This window comes from Portunus trituberculatus, chromosome 49, assembly GCF_017591435.1.
Source record: "Portunus trituberculatus isolate SZX2019 chromosome 49, ASM1759143v1, whole genome shotgun sequence".
Lineage (NCBI taxonomy): Eukaryota > Metazoa > Arthropoda > Malacostraca > Decapoda > Portunidae > Portunus > Portunus trituberculatus.
In genome coordinates, this window is record NC_059303.1 from 14,210,360 (window position 1) to 14,227,527 (window position 17,168).

The window sequence follows — 17,168 nt, forward strand, 5'->3', positions numbered from 1 at the left end:
CCGCACTTCTTGCCTTACTTTCCCCAAAACCTCGCTTTTCCGCCGTCCGCAAGTCACTACCTGGGTGCTTCCTGGCGGCGGGAAGGCGTGGAGGGCGTGCATTCTCCGACTCATGCGTGCTTTCATTCCCGCTGCTGCTGCTTCCCTCCAGGCCTTGTTACTTCATTGCAGGAGAATTCTCTATGGTGTAATGCCGAATTGCGAGAATATATTGTGTCTGTGAGATTTCTTTTATGTTCATTTAGTATTTTCAATGTAATTCTCTTCCGGTAAGGCATTGTTATATTCCATGAACAGCTTTCCCACGTCCCAAGATAACTGCCTCTTGACTTAACAACGTGACAAGTGCATGACGGTAGTAGGTCAGACTTTTATGCCTCACTGGACGCCTGGCGCTTGAGATTCATTAGTCTTTTCTTCCCACAGACCAGCGGGACGAGAGCCGCCGCGGACCTTCGCCCCGACCATCGCTGCCACCGGCCGGCACCGGACTCCGCACTCCTTGAGGCGGCCACCCGGGGAAGAGACGAGCCTGCTTCAGACTTCGGGAGTCTCGGTGTAGCTTTGCATCACGGCTGGAGGGACTGCCGGGAGCATGGAGGTGGTGATGGGCCGATGCTTCCCGCTGACGGGACCGGGCCACCACCTCGCCGTGGACTTCACCGTGAAGGGAGCCGTGCAGGAGGGAGAGAAAGCTCCTGACTCCCTGGTTTCTAAGAATGTGAACGGGAAAGACAATTACTGCACTGCGCGATCGCCTGGCGGTGAGGTGGCAGGCTTGGCCCAGCACGACCACGGGAAGATGTTGGCGCCGCAGCGGCTTGGCGCGCCACACCACCCCAAGCAGACGGCCATGGGTGGGCCTGACCAGCGCTCCTCGGGAAAAGAGAATGAGCTGAGCCACACCAAGACGAAAGAAGACAAGAGGGAAGGCCAGTCAAGCGAAAAGCCAAAGATGCAATCCATCTTGAGGCGAACCTGCTCATCGTCAGCTTCTGAGGAAAGGGACTCTGGTGAAAGCCCAAAGGCGCCCACTGGGAGAGGTGAGCAAAACCAAGGGAGCGAGAGAGAGCTGAGCTGGGGCAAGAGGGCGTGGGAAATGACACAGCGGCGGAAGGCACAGATGAGGGAAGAATTCTTCAAGGTGCCTTACGAGGAGTGCAACAAAGAGGCCGCCCAAAGCCTCGGGGGGCGCCTCAACAAGTCTGAGCCTAGACTGCACACACTCGGCAAGGACAGGAAGAAGAGAAACTCTCTCTCCTACAAGCGGAGGGTTCACTTCGACCTTGACCACGGAGAAGAAGAGGACAGGAAGCCGAGGAGTCGCAGCAAGTCTTTCGAGGCTCCTGATCCGCCCCGGAAAGTGGTGGTGTCGATCTATTCCATCGACAAACCCAAGAGTGTCATCCAGCCAGACGCGTTTTACTGCAGCGCACCAGATGGAGCGGCCCAGGGTGCCAGGGACACTGCCAGCGCACGGGCACGCAGCGCCCGCCCCACAGACCTCGATAGTCTGCAGCAGAAGGCACAGACAGATGCCTTCCAGAGGCAGCAGAGTCCCGGCAGCACCGAACAGCCTGACAGCCAGCAAGACAGACGGACTCGGTTTGAACCAAACCAACGTCTCACACCCTCACCCTCACCCTCACCCTCGCCAACCACTCCGCAGTCTCTCAGCGGTGCGACGACCCCTGGGATGAACTCCGCCGTGGTGAAAAGCGGCAGCCTGACAACACCGACGCCTAAAGAATCCTGTAGCACTCCTCTGCGGCCACCCAGGACACAACACGCCCTCCCCTCACCCCTGCAGAGTGTGGCCAACAACCCCGCCACATCCTGCTCACAACCTCTTCCTTGCAACACCTCGCCTGCTCCCCCCGACCAACCAGCATCAGTCCCTGTTCCCGCCCCACGGTCACACCTCGCCAAGTCACACTCACTCCCGAGCCACACCCGCTCCTTCCCGACGTCACTCTCCAGGGAGGCGCAGCAGGCGTCCTCCCAGCTATCACGCCCACGCCCTGACCACCTCGACCTCAACTCTTCATCAGCAAGGGGCGCCGTGCACACCTTCACGCCCACCAAGGCCTTCATACAGCCACACACCGCCACGCCTGCACACACGCACTTCACCACGCCAAGAACATTTCTCCCACCACCTACACACGTCCCAACCCCTTCCACCCCCGCCACTACACTCACGCCCGCCTCCTCAACGGCACCCAATACGCCCACCATGCCTTTCACCATCACAACAACACCCACACCCATAGCTTCCCGCGCCCCAGGTCAATGAGCACCCATACAACACCCCAGACACCCACGCAACTCCCTAACCTCCTCGGCGGCCCTGTGCCCATGCCTCGCAAACGCATATCAGTCTCCCAGCAGACACCCACGCCCAACACCTCACCACTCCACCGCCTACACACGCCCACTGCGCCTCCCACGCAGACCACACGGCACAACAGAGACACCCACACAGTTAAGAAAGCCCCTCCAACCAAAATGACAGTCCCTCCTCAAGACCATGACAAAGAAAACGACTCGGCAAGACAGAATCAGAAAACGGATGTGGTCGACAGGGAGAACTCCATTAATATCCTGATGACCAAAGGGGAGAGTTACGCCAAACACAACATCGTCATCAGCAGCCACAAATCGTCAGCCCCACCGCCGTCAGTTACCGTCAGAAAGGTGTTCATTCCTGTGTCCACTCCCTCCAGAAGCTCCCCGTCACCCACGCCCTCCTGCGCCTCCTCCAGCTGCTCCTTCGGTTCCTCGGGGAGTTCTTCAGGGTGTTACTCCGGTTCTCCCTCCCCCACCCCGACCCCCTCCCCTACCAGGATCAGGGCTTCTTGCGCGCCGACCGATCTCTAAGGTAAGGAATGTTATGTTAGGCTCTCTCTCTCTCTCTCTCTCTCTCTCTCTCTCTCTCTCTCTCTCTCTCTCTCTCTCTCTCTCTCTCTCTCTCTCTCTCTCTCGTTTTTACCAGGCTTCATGTGTACTTATTTGTCAATTAGAGAGAGAGAGAGAGAGAGAGAGAGAGAGAGAGAGAGAGAGAGAGAGAGAGAGAGATTTAGCTTATTCAATTCTGTTCGATAATAATAGTTGTAGTTCCAGTGGGTTGACATGTCTTGTGTGTTTGTACGTGTGTTGGGTTTGTTGCAGCTTTCCTTGTGTTTGTGATGATTTTTGGTATTAGAGTTCCTGTTTGGTTGTTTTGGGTTAGTTTTGATCCTAACCCCTGTTTGTTTTGTGCTAACGTGACTGGAGATTATGATTGTATGTGTGTTTAACCCCTTTACTACTGGGACAAATATTTACCTTGAGATCTGTGTACGATTAGACCATTTTATTGACATTAGGAAGGGTCTATGGAGGTCAGACGATTAATAGCCAGTCTTCACTATTTTAATCCCCTCATATGAGTTCCTTGAGGTTTATATACCAAATAGTAAGCAGAATGAATATGAAAACGCGTCATGAACGGTACTGAAGGGTTAAAAAGTTTGTGTACTTGTGTCTTCAGTTCTTTTTTCTCTTTTTTTTTCGTGTGTGTATATGTATTTGTGGTATATTCATCTGTTCCTGTTAGTTTTTGTTGTTGTTGTTAGTATTGACAGTTTTAGACCTTGAGACTTATTAGGCCCGTACTCAGAAAATCTTTGCTCTCTCACGACGACTATTTGGAAAGGCTGAAGATACTCATGTTTTAAGAGTATTTTCGTGGTTCTGGTGATGGATTAGTGAGATTTCTAAGTTGTCATAAAAATAAACTGTCTTCAAAACCTTACTAGTCGTCTCTGGGGACTTTGAAAATTGTCGTGGTGAGAGAGCAAGATGTTTCTGAATATGGCCATTATTACCTGAACGATCACTTGCATCACAAACGCACCCTTGAAAAAACTGATGTAACTTCCACGGCGGCCTACATGAAATGCAGAATGTTGCCTGTAAAACTATTATTATAAATTCTGAAAACGTTCTTAAAAATCTGAAACTCTCGATCACTTTTATTTAGTGTTAATCTACCACTATACAGCAGGTTTTCTTGTTCAATTGTTTTGTTGCCCTTGCCATTTTTGTCTTCTTACATAAAAAGAATAAAAACATAGCAAAAAAATTCTGGTAACCTCCAATACAGCTGGTTAAAGATGCAGAATACTGGCTAAACGAGTGGTTCTTAACCTTTTTACTATCACGCACCTGCTAGGATTTTGTCTTTCCCTCCATGCCTGCAGCTGCTTTGCATTTATGAATACCATTCCATCCCAGATTAAAAAAAAAAAAAAAAAAGGCGATACTCTTGTTTTTTTCATAAATTTCTCATTATTTGACCATGTTCTCTCAGTAAGAGAATAACAAATATAAATAGAAAAATCCTATTTTTCCCCAGGGGTTCGCTCCCCTCTTCCCTTGAAAATCAATGACGACCGGTTAGGGGAGAACGCCGCCCAGGTTAAGAAGCATTAGGTTAAACTGTCACTAAATGCATAGATCACCTTGAAAACTACACTAACTTCATTGGCAGCGCGTTGAAAGTCATTGAAAAGTAGAGCTAGGGCGCCAAGACGTCTGAGTTTGAGGACAGCGGCCCCGAGTCTCAGAACAACCTTATAAGCAACACGTGTCTTGTCTTGGGGTTAAATTCTTGACCACCCAAACTTCCCCACAGGCCACTTGCCATTCAGTACCTAAGTGAATCGAGGACACGTGAACACACACACACACACACACACACACACACACACACACACACACACCGTAATATGAAATGCCGCTAACTCATCAACAAAGTGTCGATACAATAAAAAAAAAATAGAATAATAAAATTAAATAAGACCAAGCAAAATAATGTCATGCAATGTCAGGCAGATTCTCTCTCTCTCTCTCTCTCTCTCTCTCTCTCTCTCTCTCTCTCTCTCTCTCTCTCTCTCTCTCTCTCTCTCTCGTGTAAGCTTTCTCTCCTTGTCCTGGTAAGGGGATTTTATTGGTCTCCTTTTTATCAATTGTCTGCAGTGGCTTGCCTTGATTGGAGAGAGAGAGAGAGAGAGAGAGAGAGAGAGAGAGAGAGAGAGAGAGAGAATCGCCCAGATAAGTGTCTCGTTTATGAACATGAAGGATACGCGAGTCCGTCTCTTCATGGTATCCTGGCGCCCGGAGCTGCTTGGAGTGGCAGAGTGGAGCGGGGCGAGGATGGACATGGTGAGACTGGACTGGGGCGGGGCAGGGTAGGGCTGGATATCGTGAGGCTGGACTGGGCGGGGAGGGGCGGGAATGGTAACGGCTAGAGGCATGGTAGGAGGCGTGAAGATGTGGATTTTTACGAGCATAAGTATATTTAGTCTTCAGTTATGGTGGATGTCAGTGTGCATGAGCCAACAGCATGAGTTAGACTAATGTTAACTAAAGTAACTCGAGCATTTTGAACGTAGCGTAAGTGCGTGACAGAAGTCCTTAAGAATTTCCTGCTAGATTACGTGGAGGTGTGTTTAACTTAAGTCCATATTCAGAACCCTTTCCTTCTCACCACGACTATTTTCCAGGGCCACAGAGATGTTTAGCGGGGTTTTTAATAGTGTTTCTCCAATTAACAATGTAGAAATCATGCCACTCTACCTGTAGAACCATAAAAACACCTTAAAAAACTCGTGTAAACTTAGATAAATCCTTTTCAAATAGTAGAGATGAAGCATAGAAGTGAGAATACGAGCTAAAGACACGTGTGGGGCAAGGTAGCTGGGACGTGTAGGCAATGAGAGGCGTGGGAGGAGAGGGAAAGCCTGGAAGGTCATAGCAGTCAAAGCCTCGAAACAATGAAGTAGTGAAGCGTTGGGCCAGGAAGCATAAGCAGCGGCGACGACGGCGGTGGCGGTGTGGCAGTGACTCGCGTGGTATTAGTGACCGTACATTGCGCCCTGTCCCGTCCCGTCCCCCATGACCTGTATCTCGGTAAGCGTCTGGAAAAGGAGAGAGAGAGAGAGAGAGAGAGAGAGAGAGAGAGAGAGAGAGAGAGAGAGAGAGAGAGAGAGAGAGAGGGAGGGGGGAGGGAGGGAGAGAGACAGAAAAAGGTAAAAAAAAGTCTCTCTGCTGTCGGTCCGGGTGGCTCAGTGGAAGCTTGATGAGGCTGTGTGTGTGTGTGTGTGTGTGTGTGTGTGTGTGTGTGTGTGTGTGTGTGTGTGACCCTGAGGGACCCTGAGGTAGGTGACCCCGACCTTGCTGGGATGATGAACCAACACAACACATACACTGACCATGAAAGCAAACACACACACACACACACACACACACACACACACACACACACACACACACACACACACACACACACACACACACACACGAAAAAAGAAAAAGACCAAGAAAGAAATGAAAGTGTGTGTGTGTGTGTGTGTGTGTGTGTGTGTGGGTTACTTTCCCAGAGTTTTGTGGTCTTGCGGTTCTCTCTCTCTCTCTCTCTCTCTCTCTCTCTCTCTCTCTCTCTCTCTCTCTCTCTCTCTCTCTCTCTCTCTCTCTCTCTCCAATGGTTCCCCTTCTGCGTTCATCAGGACGTCCTTCGGTCTGTGTCAGGTCCGCCGTGTCCTGTCCTCCACGCCCCGGCGAGCAAGTCATCCCCAACCTGCTGCTTGAGTGGCTCGGGGGTGTGCGTCAGTCTGGCTGTCCCTCACCTCTCGCTCCAATCACCCAACTACCACTTTGACTCCCTCCCTCGTAACACCCCTGGCGCATCTCACCTCACCTCACCTCACCATTCCCTCTTGTGCTTTTTCACCCTGGTCCCGTCCCACTGCCTACCACATCGTCCCATTTGCTTCATCTCATAAATGCCTGTGAGGGTTTTTTTTTTCCTCTTTCTGTCTCTCTGCCTTCCTCGTCAACCGACTCTTCACCTCTCCATGCTGCACAGTTCACCCTCTCCTCACCGCCCGTCTGGCTGGCCATAAATATCAAGACATCCATTTAGTTGTAAGAATCTCTCCCACTCCGCCACCACTCGCAGCCCCAGCGCCATACTCCACTTGCTTGCCGCGCTGTGGTGAGTGTCTCGCTCAGGCCTGCTGTGCCGTGTCGCCGTTGCCCGCTCACCATGAACCTATCACCCACCAGCCATGACAGGTGCACATCACATAGCCGTCGCCCACCAGAGACCCAGGCATTCATGGCAGTGGCGGTCACTCAGCCGTCAGGTGTACCGTAATCCCACACTGGCAACTCCCGGCACAACATTACCGTCGCCAGAGCCACGCGCCCCGTGTCGGGTGGGCGGCGAGGGGCGGCGTGGCCAGTTGTTGCTGGGGAGTGAAGGAGAGCAGTCGGAATAGCGGAGGGGCCTCTACCTGACGCCCATCACTCAGTGCCGAAGCTGCCACGGCGAGATGTTCCTAGGGGTGTGACTCACTGGAAAGTTTGTTCTGCGTGAGCTCTGGAAGGTGGCCGCCTCCCCCACCACACCTGTGTGCGCACCTCCCTACAGGCTGGTCAGTGCGAGGCAGGTGCGGCAGTGCTGCTCTCGGAAGTAGGGATGAGTGAGGCTTGTTTTTGGTCCTGCCCAACTCTGTCTACTTCCTGTAAAGTGTGTGTGTGTGTGTGTGTGTGTGTGTGTGTGTGTGTGTGTGTGTGTGTGTGTGTGTGTGTGTTAGTGAGTGTCATCAGCAAGCGGTCATCCCAGCTGGTGCGTAAGTAGACAGCGAGTTGGCTGAGCAGATGGATGTGTATTACACAGCGTGTTAATATTTGATGGGCGGCGATAGGTGTTTACCGTGCATGCAGCGGTGTTGTGGTGACGGCGGCCGCGGCAGGCCACAGGCGGAATCAATGAGGCAGCACGTGTGTGTTTAGCATCGCTGGATCTGTAGTGCAACGCCTTTCATTCAGTAAAGGTTCTCTAGCAACAGGTGGAGGCACGCGGCTCATGCAGGCTCGTACCATTGTGGGACTCGCCAAACAATGTGGATCACAAGTGTTGTGTCGCCGCGCTGAGTGACCCGCAGTGCTCGGGTTATTATTGTAAGGACAGCGTTACCGTGGCCGTCAGGCTGTGCACATTGTGCTCACTTCTGGGGTGGAGGTGGCGACAAACTGTTATTAAGTGTTGGGAGCAGATGTTGCGGTGGCCGCTGGGTTAGTGTGTTTGCATAATTCCGAGGGCGGGAGGAAGGAGAGGGTGAACTCTTTTGACGAAACCTCTCAACTGGCCTCGGGCTCTGGTCTAAACAGTGGTGAGGACCGGACTTGCCTTACCTTCGTGTCTACACGGGCATCTCTCTTCCGCATCTTTATGGTGAAATCCCGCCGACTTTTTTGAGTGAGTTACAGCAAGACCTATGATAACAGTAAAGAAAGCAGTGTGGAGAAACATGGAGGTGTGTATGTGTGTGTGTGTGTGTGTGTGTGTGTGTGTGTGTGTGTGTGTGTGTGTGTGTGTGTGATGCCTGGTGCAGTGAGTTGTGGTGAGCAGGCAGCTGTACTACTCAGGGTGTCTCGCCTCAGAGGCAGGCGCCTGTTTGGGCAAGTGATGTGTTGTTTTATTGATGCCCCCTTTCTGTAACCCTCGCCCCGGGGGAATAGTGTGAGAGAGCGAGGATTGAGGGAGTGGGTAGCGTGGGAACATGTTGGAAGCTGAAGTTCCTTTTCCCATCGTTAAGATAGCACAGGCTCCGCTCCAGGGCGTCTCTGAGGATTTAAACTTTCGCTGTGCCAGGGTGTCCACGCACAGGAAGGACACTCGCTGTGTTTATTTAGTATTTGACCAAATTCCACTGGAGTAGGAGTGCGGAATGCAACAGTAAAGGCAACACAGCACGAACTGTGACGAGTGCGGCTGAAACAAACATGCTGAGGTTGGTGGGCATCGCGCTTCCTGCTTGTTAGAGATCCCCTCCCGAGGCGCCCATCAACGAGAGGCAGGAATGTGCCACACTACGCGCAGCCCCCTTATACAGCTTCCTCCCACCTACACTTCTACCTTATTCCCGACACCCTGCCCTGCTGCTGCTGCTGCTGCTGCTACAATCATGGCTGGGGCTAGATTCAGTGGCCATTAGACAGGCTATGCGCCGCCCGAGGGTGTGTGTCCCTGACCCGTCCTTCGTTGCACCGGAACATACTGGCACTCAGTGCTCCAGAGCAGCCTCATTCACTACAGTATCCGTGATTAGCTTTTTAATAGTTCAATATTTCTTTTTTCAATATTATTTTTTACAATCTTGCTCCAAAATAAACTATATGTAGTTTTACCCATGCACTGTACGCCTCCCTTATTCGCGCACGAGAGCGCATTCAAACAAGAATTTCCTGCACCTTACATATTTTAGACAAATTAACTTCACAACGCAGCAGCAGCAGCGTGTGGTGAGACTTGTTGTTTGCTGGTGCTGGCTGATGCTGCCAGTGTTCAAAAAGTGATACATGAGTGACTCAGCGAAGGGCGGGCCAGGTAATGTTGATAGGCAATGTTTTGCAGGCGTGAGCACCACCCGGGCGGGGCTGCGTCCGGCGTGCAGCAGACGGGAAGCATCACACCGCCGAACTTATTGGAGGCGAAGTTTTAATGGACCGATGAGTCAGTGAGGGACGGGACGGGGCGGGGCTGAGCTGGGCGGGGCGGGTCAGGGTAGGTAGGGGCCGCCCCCCAGAGAGAGGAAGCAGAGGGTGTCGCGGCAGGTAAGGAGGGCGCCTGAGGGCGGGAGTGAAGATAATTTTTTTGTGTGTCTAAATCTGGTGTATGGAATCTGGCGCAGTCAGTCTATATTGAGGGGAATAATTTTCTCGCCCCTGGAGCCGTCAGTGCGTCGCCCGCCGCCACTTATATGGTGGCGCGTCGCCCGCGCCCGGAACTAAATTAATGAACTGATTCGTGAAAGATTCTAGGGTAAATTTAACTACCGACTTGAAATAGTTGAAGAGCAGGCGTGTATTGGGGCAGCTGTGGCGGGACGGCGCACACCCCGCGGCTGGCTGCGTGTGACGCCTCGGGGAGAGCGGCGGCAGGGAAGGAAGGCAGCCGGCAGCAGGCAGCGTGTGGGGCTTCCTTCAGGCCTAGCGGTTCTCGGTCTCCCCTTTCCCCCTCTCCCCCTCCCTCGCTCCCTCCCTGTAGTAGCTGATGCTATCTGGACCGCCGCGCATCACCATACCTGAAGCATGGTAATGGTTGTCCAGCACGCAACTTGCACCATCAGGCTACTGTGTGTGTGTGTGTGTGTGTGTGTGTGTGTGTGTGTGTGTGTGTGTGTGTGTGTGTGTGTGTGTGTGTGTGTGTTTAACTGTTACTAGTTAGTTATTATAGTGCAGGTGTTTTAAAAGACTAATTTATTGAAATCTATAGTATTTGTAAGGCTTGGTCAGTAAGTGAGAGAGAGTGAGTGAGTGAGTGAGTGTGTGTGTGTGTGTGTGTGTGTGTGTGTGTGTGTGTGTGTGTGTGTGTGTGTGTGTGTGTGTGTGTGTGTGTGTGTGTGTGTGTGTACGAAGCCTACGGGCGAGCAACCACGGGCTTGTGGGCGGTAGAGAAGGCAGACCGCAGCCGGGCAGTGAGCGGTGAGCAGCCATGGTGTGGGGGTCGGGGGAGGTGGGTGTGAGGGCAGCGGCAGCCTTGCAAGTACTGCCACTGACGGTGATGGACTATTTCAGGTGTTACGCCCTGCACCTCCCTTGCGTCGCAGCCTCACACACCGCCCCTCACCGCCCCCTCTATGTGCCTTAGGAGATGTTCTTGCTTTGAGACGTTGTAGTAGAGCTCGCCATTGCCTCAGCCCCGCACCATACCACAAACGCGCCCTCCACCACATTACAGTGCAAACAGCTCTTTTTTTTTTTATTTAGAACATAATCTTGGCGTCCATTTATTGATTCATATCCTCCCAGGTATTTTTAACCCCTTTAGCACCATGACGCGTTTTCATATTCATCCTGCTTACTATTTGGTGATTTTATACAGCTTCAAAAACTTATGTGGGAGATTAGATTAGTGAAAACTGTGGCCATTGATCTTCTGCCTTCCATAGACCCTTCGTAATGTTAAGAAAATGGTCTAATCGTACACAAATCTCAAGGTAAAAATATGTTCCAGTATTGAAGGAATTAACGTGTTCATCTTATGTTTCTCTAATTTCTGTGTAAAGTTCGTTGTCGCTCTGTCAGGCTGTGAGTCCCACTTGTTTGTTACTCTTTGGGCCAATCTGTTATTTTTGTTGGTCTTGATTCCTCTCCTCGTGTGTGTATTTGCGTGCGTGTGTACGTGGGTGTAGGCAGGGCGTCTGATGATGGCGAGAGTTGCATAAAAAGTCGGGTTAATACTGGCGCGAAACTTCAGGGAAATTCATTTTTGTATACGTCAAAAGTTGTAGACGAGATGTAAGAGATACCTTGACAGTCACCCACCACCAGCACCACCACCACCACAACCACCACCACCACAACCACGCCCATAGTCCTACCCAAACTACCAACTCTACCGCACCTTAGTCCTACCTAATCTCCCTTCACCACCACTACCACCACCACAACTTCTGAGAGCGTCGCACGTGTCGTGGTGTGTGTGTGTGTGTGTGTGTGTGTGTGTGTGTGTGTGTGTGTGTGTGTGTGTGTGTTATCATTATAGGAAAAGTTTAGTGCAGGTTTCATTATTGTATAGGTAGAGAATCCGGGTGTGTCGAAACTCACGAGAGAGAGAGAGAGAGAGAGAGAGAGAGAGAGAGAGAGAGAGAGAGAGAGAGAGAGAGAGAGAGAGAGAGAGAAGGGTGGGGCATGAGTCACTATGTATAATGACTACAGGACCACATCACACGAGGCACCACGTCGCCTGTCACCAGTAAGGACTTCCCCACACCACCCCGCCTATCCTACAAATACCCCCCCGACTCTACCCATCCCCCTCTAGCCCCCTCCTCCCCCTCACGACCTAACAATATAACCAAACGTACAACAAATAATGACCTTGATCAAAAACCCGTGAAAAGAATAGGACAATCTCTCTCTCTCTCTCTCTCTCTCTCTCTCTCTCTCTCTCTCTCTCTCTCTCTCTCTCTCTCTCTCTCTCTCTCTCTGGCGCGCGAACTTTACCATTATTTTTCTACGCGTGATAAAGACACAGAGGATAAAGGAAAGACACAGACATTAGAGGAAAGACAGGTTAATTCGTCTCTTTCCAACACAAACAGTTTACCAGAGAGCAGTTCCTAATGTGGCGAGCAATTTAGTGCCGGAAGTGACTTTGTACGTCTTCCCTTAAATAGCTTAAGTGGTGGAGAAAAGAATGCACACACACACACACACACACACACACACACACACACAGAGAGAGAGAGAGAGAGAGAGAGAGAGAGAGAGAGAGAGAGAGAGAGAGAGAGAGAGAAATTCCGGAGTTTAGCAGCGAATAGGATTAGGGTGAAGATAATGGTTAACTTCTATTAGTAAGGTCAACTTGATAATGCTGTCGACACTAATGCACTGGGACTCTCGGAGCTCAGAGGAATAAATATGAAGACTGTCTCGCCGCTATGGACTGCACTACATATTGTGTTTCCCCGCCACGCGCCTTGTTCCCCCCCTGCGACCTCATGTCCATCCTCCTCGTAAAGCATATTGAAGAACAGTCCGTCCGTCTCATCACCTACACTCGTGAAAGAACATCATTATTTTTACTCCATTTTAAAGTCAGAAAATTAGATTGATCGTGCTGACGCTGCTGAAAAAAGAAGGCGAACTGCTCTTCAACGACCAAAAAAACTTATACATACGTCCATTTCAGGCTTATTGAGGTGGTGTTTTTTTTTTTTTTTTTTTTTTTTTGACGCAAGAGGGAGATCTGCCAAGGACAACAAAACATCATAATAGGACCCACTGAATCTGCAGGTTCCCTAAAAGATTCTGAAGGAATTACCCAAAAGATAGGGACAGACTCGGATCACCAACAGTCTTATAGGAACGTTATTCTACATGTGCTTTGAGTGCTACATAGTTATAGGAAATTCAGCTGGGGTTGCATGCACGGTGAATTGCTCAACCACTAAACCGGTTGCTGGTACATTTCCTAGTGTGAGTCCAGCGGGCAAGATTACCACACGGGACAGATCACATGGGACGCACAGACAACAGCTCCCCACAACGCGGCACACAGACAGTCTGTTCACAGAAGCCGCCTGAGTGTTGCTGCAACAGATGAACCACTGTTTCATTGCGAGCCGCTTTTACCATAAGGACATTGTAGTAATTAGGTAGGCAACCTTCTGTGTTCTACCGTCTGTGTTCGCTGTCACTGTTTGCTCGTCTCGACTTACAGAACCAGGCAATGCTAAAATGTTTATGTGACAATCTCACTACGCATCATTTCCTCAACGAGCGAAGAAAACCACAAGGCCATAAGCTTGTCTGTTGGCCGGCATTATGTGCAGGACAACGTGCACGTGCCACCTTGAGGTTTGTGAGTGTGAGGAGAGGGAGACGTGTATGTCAATTATGCGTGAGTCAGGGAGGCGTGAAGGCCCGTGCTGGCCACCTCACCCTGATGGACGCAAACTGTTGTAACAAGACCCAGCCCTCTCCCCTTCCCTGCTGTGTGTGTGTGTGTGTGTGTGTGTGTGTGTGTGTGTGTGTGTGTGTGTGTGTGTGTGTAAAATTCACCTCGGTCGCCTGCTGGTCACCCAGCCAGTCTTCCCCATTATGGAGCGAGCTCAGAGCTCATAGACCGATCTTCGGGTAGGACTGAGACCACATCACACACAACACACACCGGAAAAGCGAGGCCACAACCCCTCGAGTTACATCCCGTACCTATTCTACTGCTAGGTGAACAGGGGCTACACAATAAGAGGCTTGCCCATTTGCCTCGCCGCATTCCGGGACTCGAACCCGAGCCTTTAGATTGTGAATCGAGCGTGCTAACCACTACACTACGCGGTGTGTGTGTGTGTGTGTGTGTGTGTGTGTGTGTGTGTGTGTCCTATGATACTCGTATATGGTAGTGTACATGTGCACTGTTAGGTCATCGCTACCTTATCATTGTTTTCTTCACCTGTTTTGAGCCTCGTGATCTCATTGATATGCTCTTCCTTTCTTCTCATCTCCTTTGGGGTTTCCCTGCGAAGCTTCCGTTGACACACTTATACTTATTTATCTGTTTTTATTAGTTTTTTTTTTCAACGCAGCATACGTATGATATCTTAACACGTGATCCACTTGATATTTGGTGCCAGTTTACAGGTGACCGTGAACCTTTTTGCCATTCTTACAGATCTCGGCGTGGAGGTGCGAGGCGCCAGGACGAAGGACGCCTGACCGCCTGGAGGATGACACCGCCCACACCATCGCTGAGTGATCGCAGCCCACCCAACTCTAATCTTCGAGGATGACGTCTTGTATTGAGTCCTCAGACTGTGTTGTTTTGTTTGGGCACGGCGGAGGTTAAGCTGTCTTTGAAGCCACCTTGATGTGGGACTGACGATGCGGTGTTTGTGGCGCGATGACGCCCTTTTGTTTGAGATCATCTGAGAGGTGAGAAGACCCAGCTCATGATTAGTAAGCTCTTTGGTGACGCCAGTGTGTGTGCGTAATGAACGCAGGAAATTGACCAATGTAGTGGAGGAGTGACTCATAGTAGGTGGAGTACAAGTGTTTGTGGTTACCTTTAAGAGAAAGAAAAAAGAGATAAAGGTGCATAGCGGAAGCAATCGAGATCAGATTACTTGTCCTTGTGCCTGTGTAACTAAAACCAAGTCCCTGAGGGCGTGGCCGCCACGCATTGCCCTATACGCATACATACCCTCCCGCGCCTCCACAGGGGACACCCACCGCCGGGACACGTGACGACTGACTGCTCCCAACCTCCCAGGGTCGGTGAAGAGAAGACATAAAATAATTTGATAGTTTGTGTGGCGTCCTTGCGGCGTGTGTGAAGCTGGAGCATGTTGGTACTGTAAGGGAGGCAATCCAGCGATGTTGTGTGTGGATGAGAGAAGCTTTAATATAATCACAGTACTGAGGGAGACTCGCCTCACCGCAGCATTTACTATGCTAGTCCTGCTTGTGTAGAATTAGTGAACAAGAGTAATATATTGTATACCCATAGACAACTATATTATATATACTATGTATACATTTAAGTCAGGTTACCTAACCATAGTGTGAGTCAGCACGTCCGGTGTTTAGAGCGAACGCAGCCATCTCAAGAGGCCGTTAGTCACAGAGAGGCGCGCCTTCAAGTCTACAGGAAAACTCACCCAGACTGCGGCGACTTACACAGCGTGACAGCCCATACCACCGCCGCGATTCGGGCCACGCCAGACTACTCAGTCTGCGACGCGGCAGCAGCAGCAGCAGCAGAATGGACGCCTTCAGAGTATTGTGTGGCGCCCTCGTGGTGCTGGCGTGCTTCAGTGTAGCGCAGGTCAGTAAAGTTGTGGTTGTAGTGGTGATAGTGGAAGTGCTGTGATGGAAGCAGCAGTGGTGGTGCTAGAAGTAAGAATGATGATAGTGGTGGTAACAGTGATGGTTGCGTCTGGAGGAGGAGGAAGAGGAGGCCACCACTTTACCTCTATTCCTTGAGATTTTATATTACAATGAGAGAACACTGCCCGCTCGCCTTCTCCCTTCCCCCAACACACACACACACACACACACACACACACACACACACACACACACACACGCGTAGTGTAGTGGTTAGCACGCTCGACTCACAATCGAGAGGGCCGGGTTCGAGTTCCCGGAAAGCGGCGAGGCAAATGGCCAAGCCTCTTAATGTGTGGCCCCTGCTCACCTAGCAGTAAATAGGTACGGGATGTAACTCGAGAGGTTGTGGCCTCGCTTTCCCGGTGTGTGGTGTGTGTCATGTGGTCTCAGTCCTACCCGAAGATCGGTCTATGAGCTCTGAGCTCGCTCCGTAATGGGGAAGACTGGCTGGGTGACCAGCAGGCAACCGAGGTGAATTACACACACACACACACACACACACACACACACACACATCGCCATATATCCATTTCTTCATCTGATGGAAAAATATTACGTAAATATTTTTCCCTTTTTATGTCTGAGGAGGAGGAGTTCAACAGCATCAAGTTAGTAAGCGTGCACGAAGCTGCAATGATTAGTTGACTGATCGAAAGTACCGTTCAGACAGAGAGGTGATGAGGGGTGGTGGGTGAGGGGCGCGGAGCATGGGGATAGGGAAGAATGAGGGAAGGACACAGGAGATGGAGTGCAAAGTGAGGGAGGGGCGCGGGGCATGAAGCAGTGAGGGGCGCGGGGAGTGAAGTGCAAGGTGAAGGCGAGAGTCGAGCGTGTGCACTATTTTGAGGGAGCGATGTAATGTTACTGTGTAGATAGAGTGAGTGAGGAGGAAGGGAGAGAGGAAGGTGGGAAAAATTGCGGTAGAGGGAATGAGGTAGTCTTTAAATAGAGAGAGAGAGAGAGAGAGAGAGAGAGAGAGAGAGAGAGAGAGAGAGAGAGAGAGAGAGAGAGAGAGTTATAAAATGATTGACGAAAATGAGTGATGATGGTGGGTAGTGAATCTGTAAAATTTGTCCACCCTCACCCCTCCTCACTCTCTCTCTCTCTCTCTCTCTCTCTCTCTTATAGGTGACATAATTTCTCAAGTCTTCCATGATTTTTAATCAGTGTATTGGACTCCACAGTCTTAGGAGTGAGTGAGTGGCATAGACTGCCTATTCTGTCATAAGAGTGAGAGGAGTGAGTGAGTGCCATAGACTGTCTACTCAGCCATGGGAGTGAGTGAGTGACACAGACCGTCTACTCAGTCATGGGAGTGAGTGAGTGACACAGACCGTCTACTTAGTCATGGGAGTGTGTGAGTACCACATACTGTTTACTCAGTCATGGTAGTGAGTGAGTGTCACAGACTGTCTACTGTCGAGGGAGTGAGTGAGTGCCACACTGTCTACTGTCAAAGGAGTAAGTAAGTGAGTGTCACAGACTGTCTACTGTCAAGGGAGTCAGTGAGTGCCACAGACTGTCTACTCTCAAGGGAGTGATTGAGTGTCACAAACTGCCTGCTTTGTCATGAGTGAGTGAGTGAGTGAGTGCCGAGTGGCACAGGCTATCTGAGTGTGGTAGGAGATTGAACACTTCTTGCCTTGTGTTGCAGGGACTCATGTTCAAGCCAGTGGACGGTGTGCCATGCAGTGACAACATTGACTGTGTTCAGGGCTGCT

General features: G+C 50.7%; 1 protein-coding gene across 1 annotated transcript in view; it reads left to right on the plus strand.

Moving 5' to 3' along the window:
- The window catches only part of LOC123499338 (serine/arginine repetitive matrix protein 1-like), a 72,895-nt gene extending 58,271 nt beyond the window's left edge, over window positions 1–14,624 (plus strand). Inside the window, 3 exon segments of the mRNA XM_045247220.1 lie at window positions 427–2,290; window positions 2,293–2,881; window positions 14,231–14,624. Coding sequence (XP_045103155.1) covers window positions 596–2,290; window positions 2,293–2,880 — 2,283 coding nt within the window. The 5' untranslated portion in view covers window positions 427–595 and the 3' untranslated portion in view covers window position 2,881; window positions 14,231–14,624.
- Window positions 14,625–17,168: the final 2,544 nt, after the last annotated feature.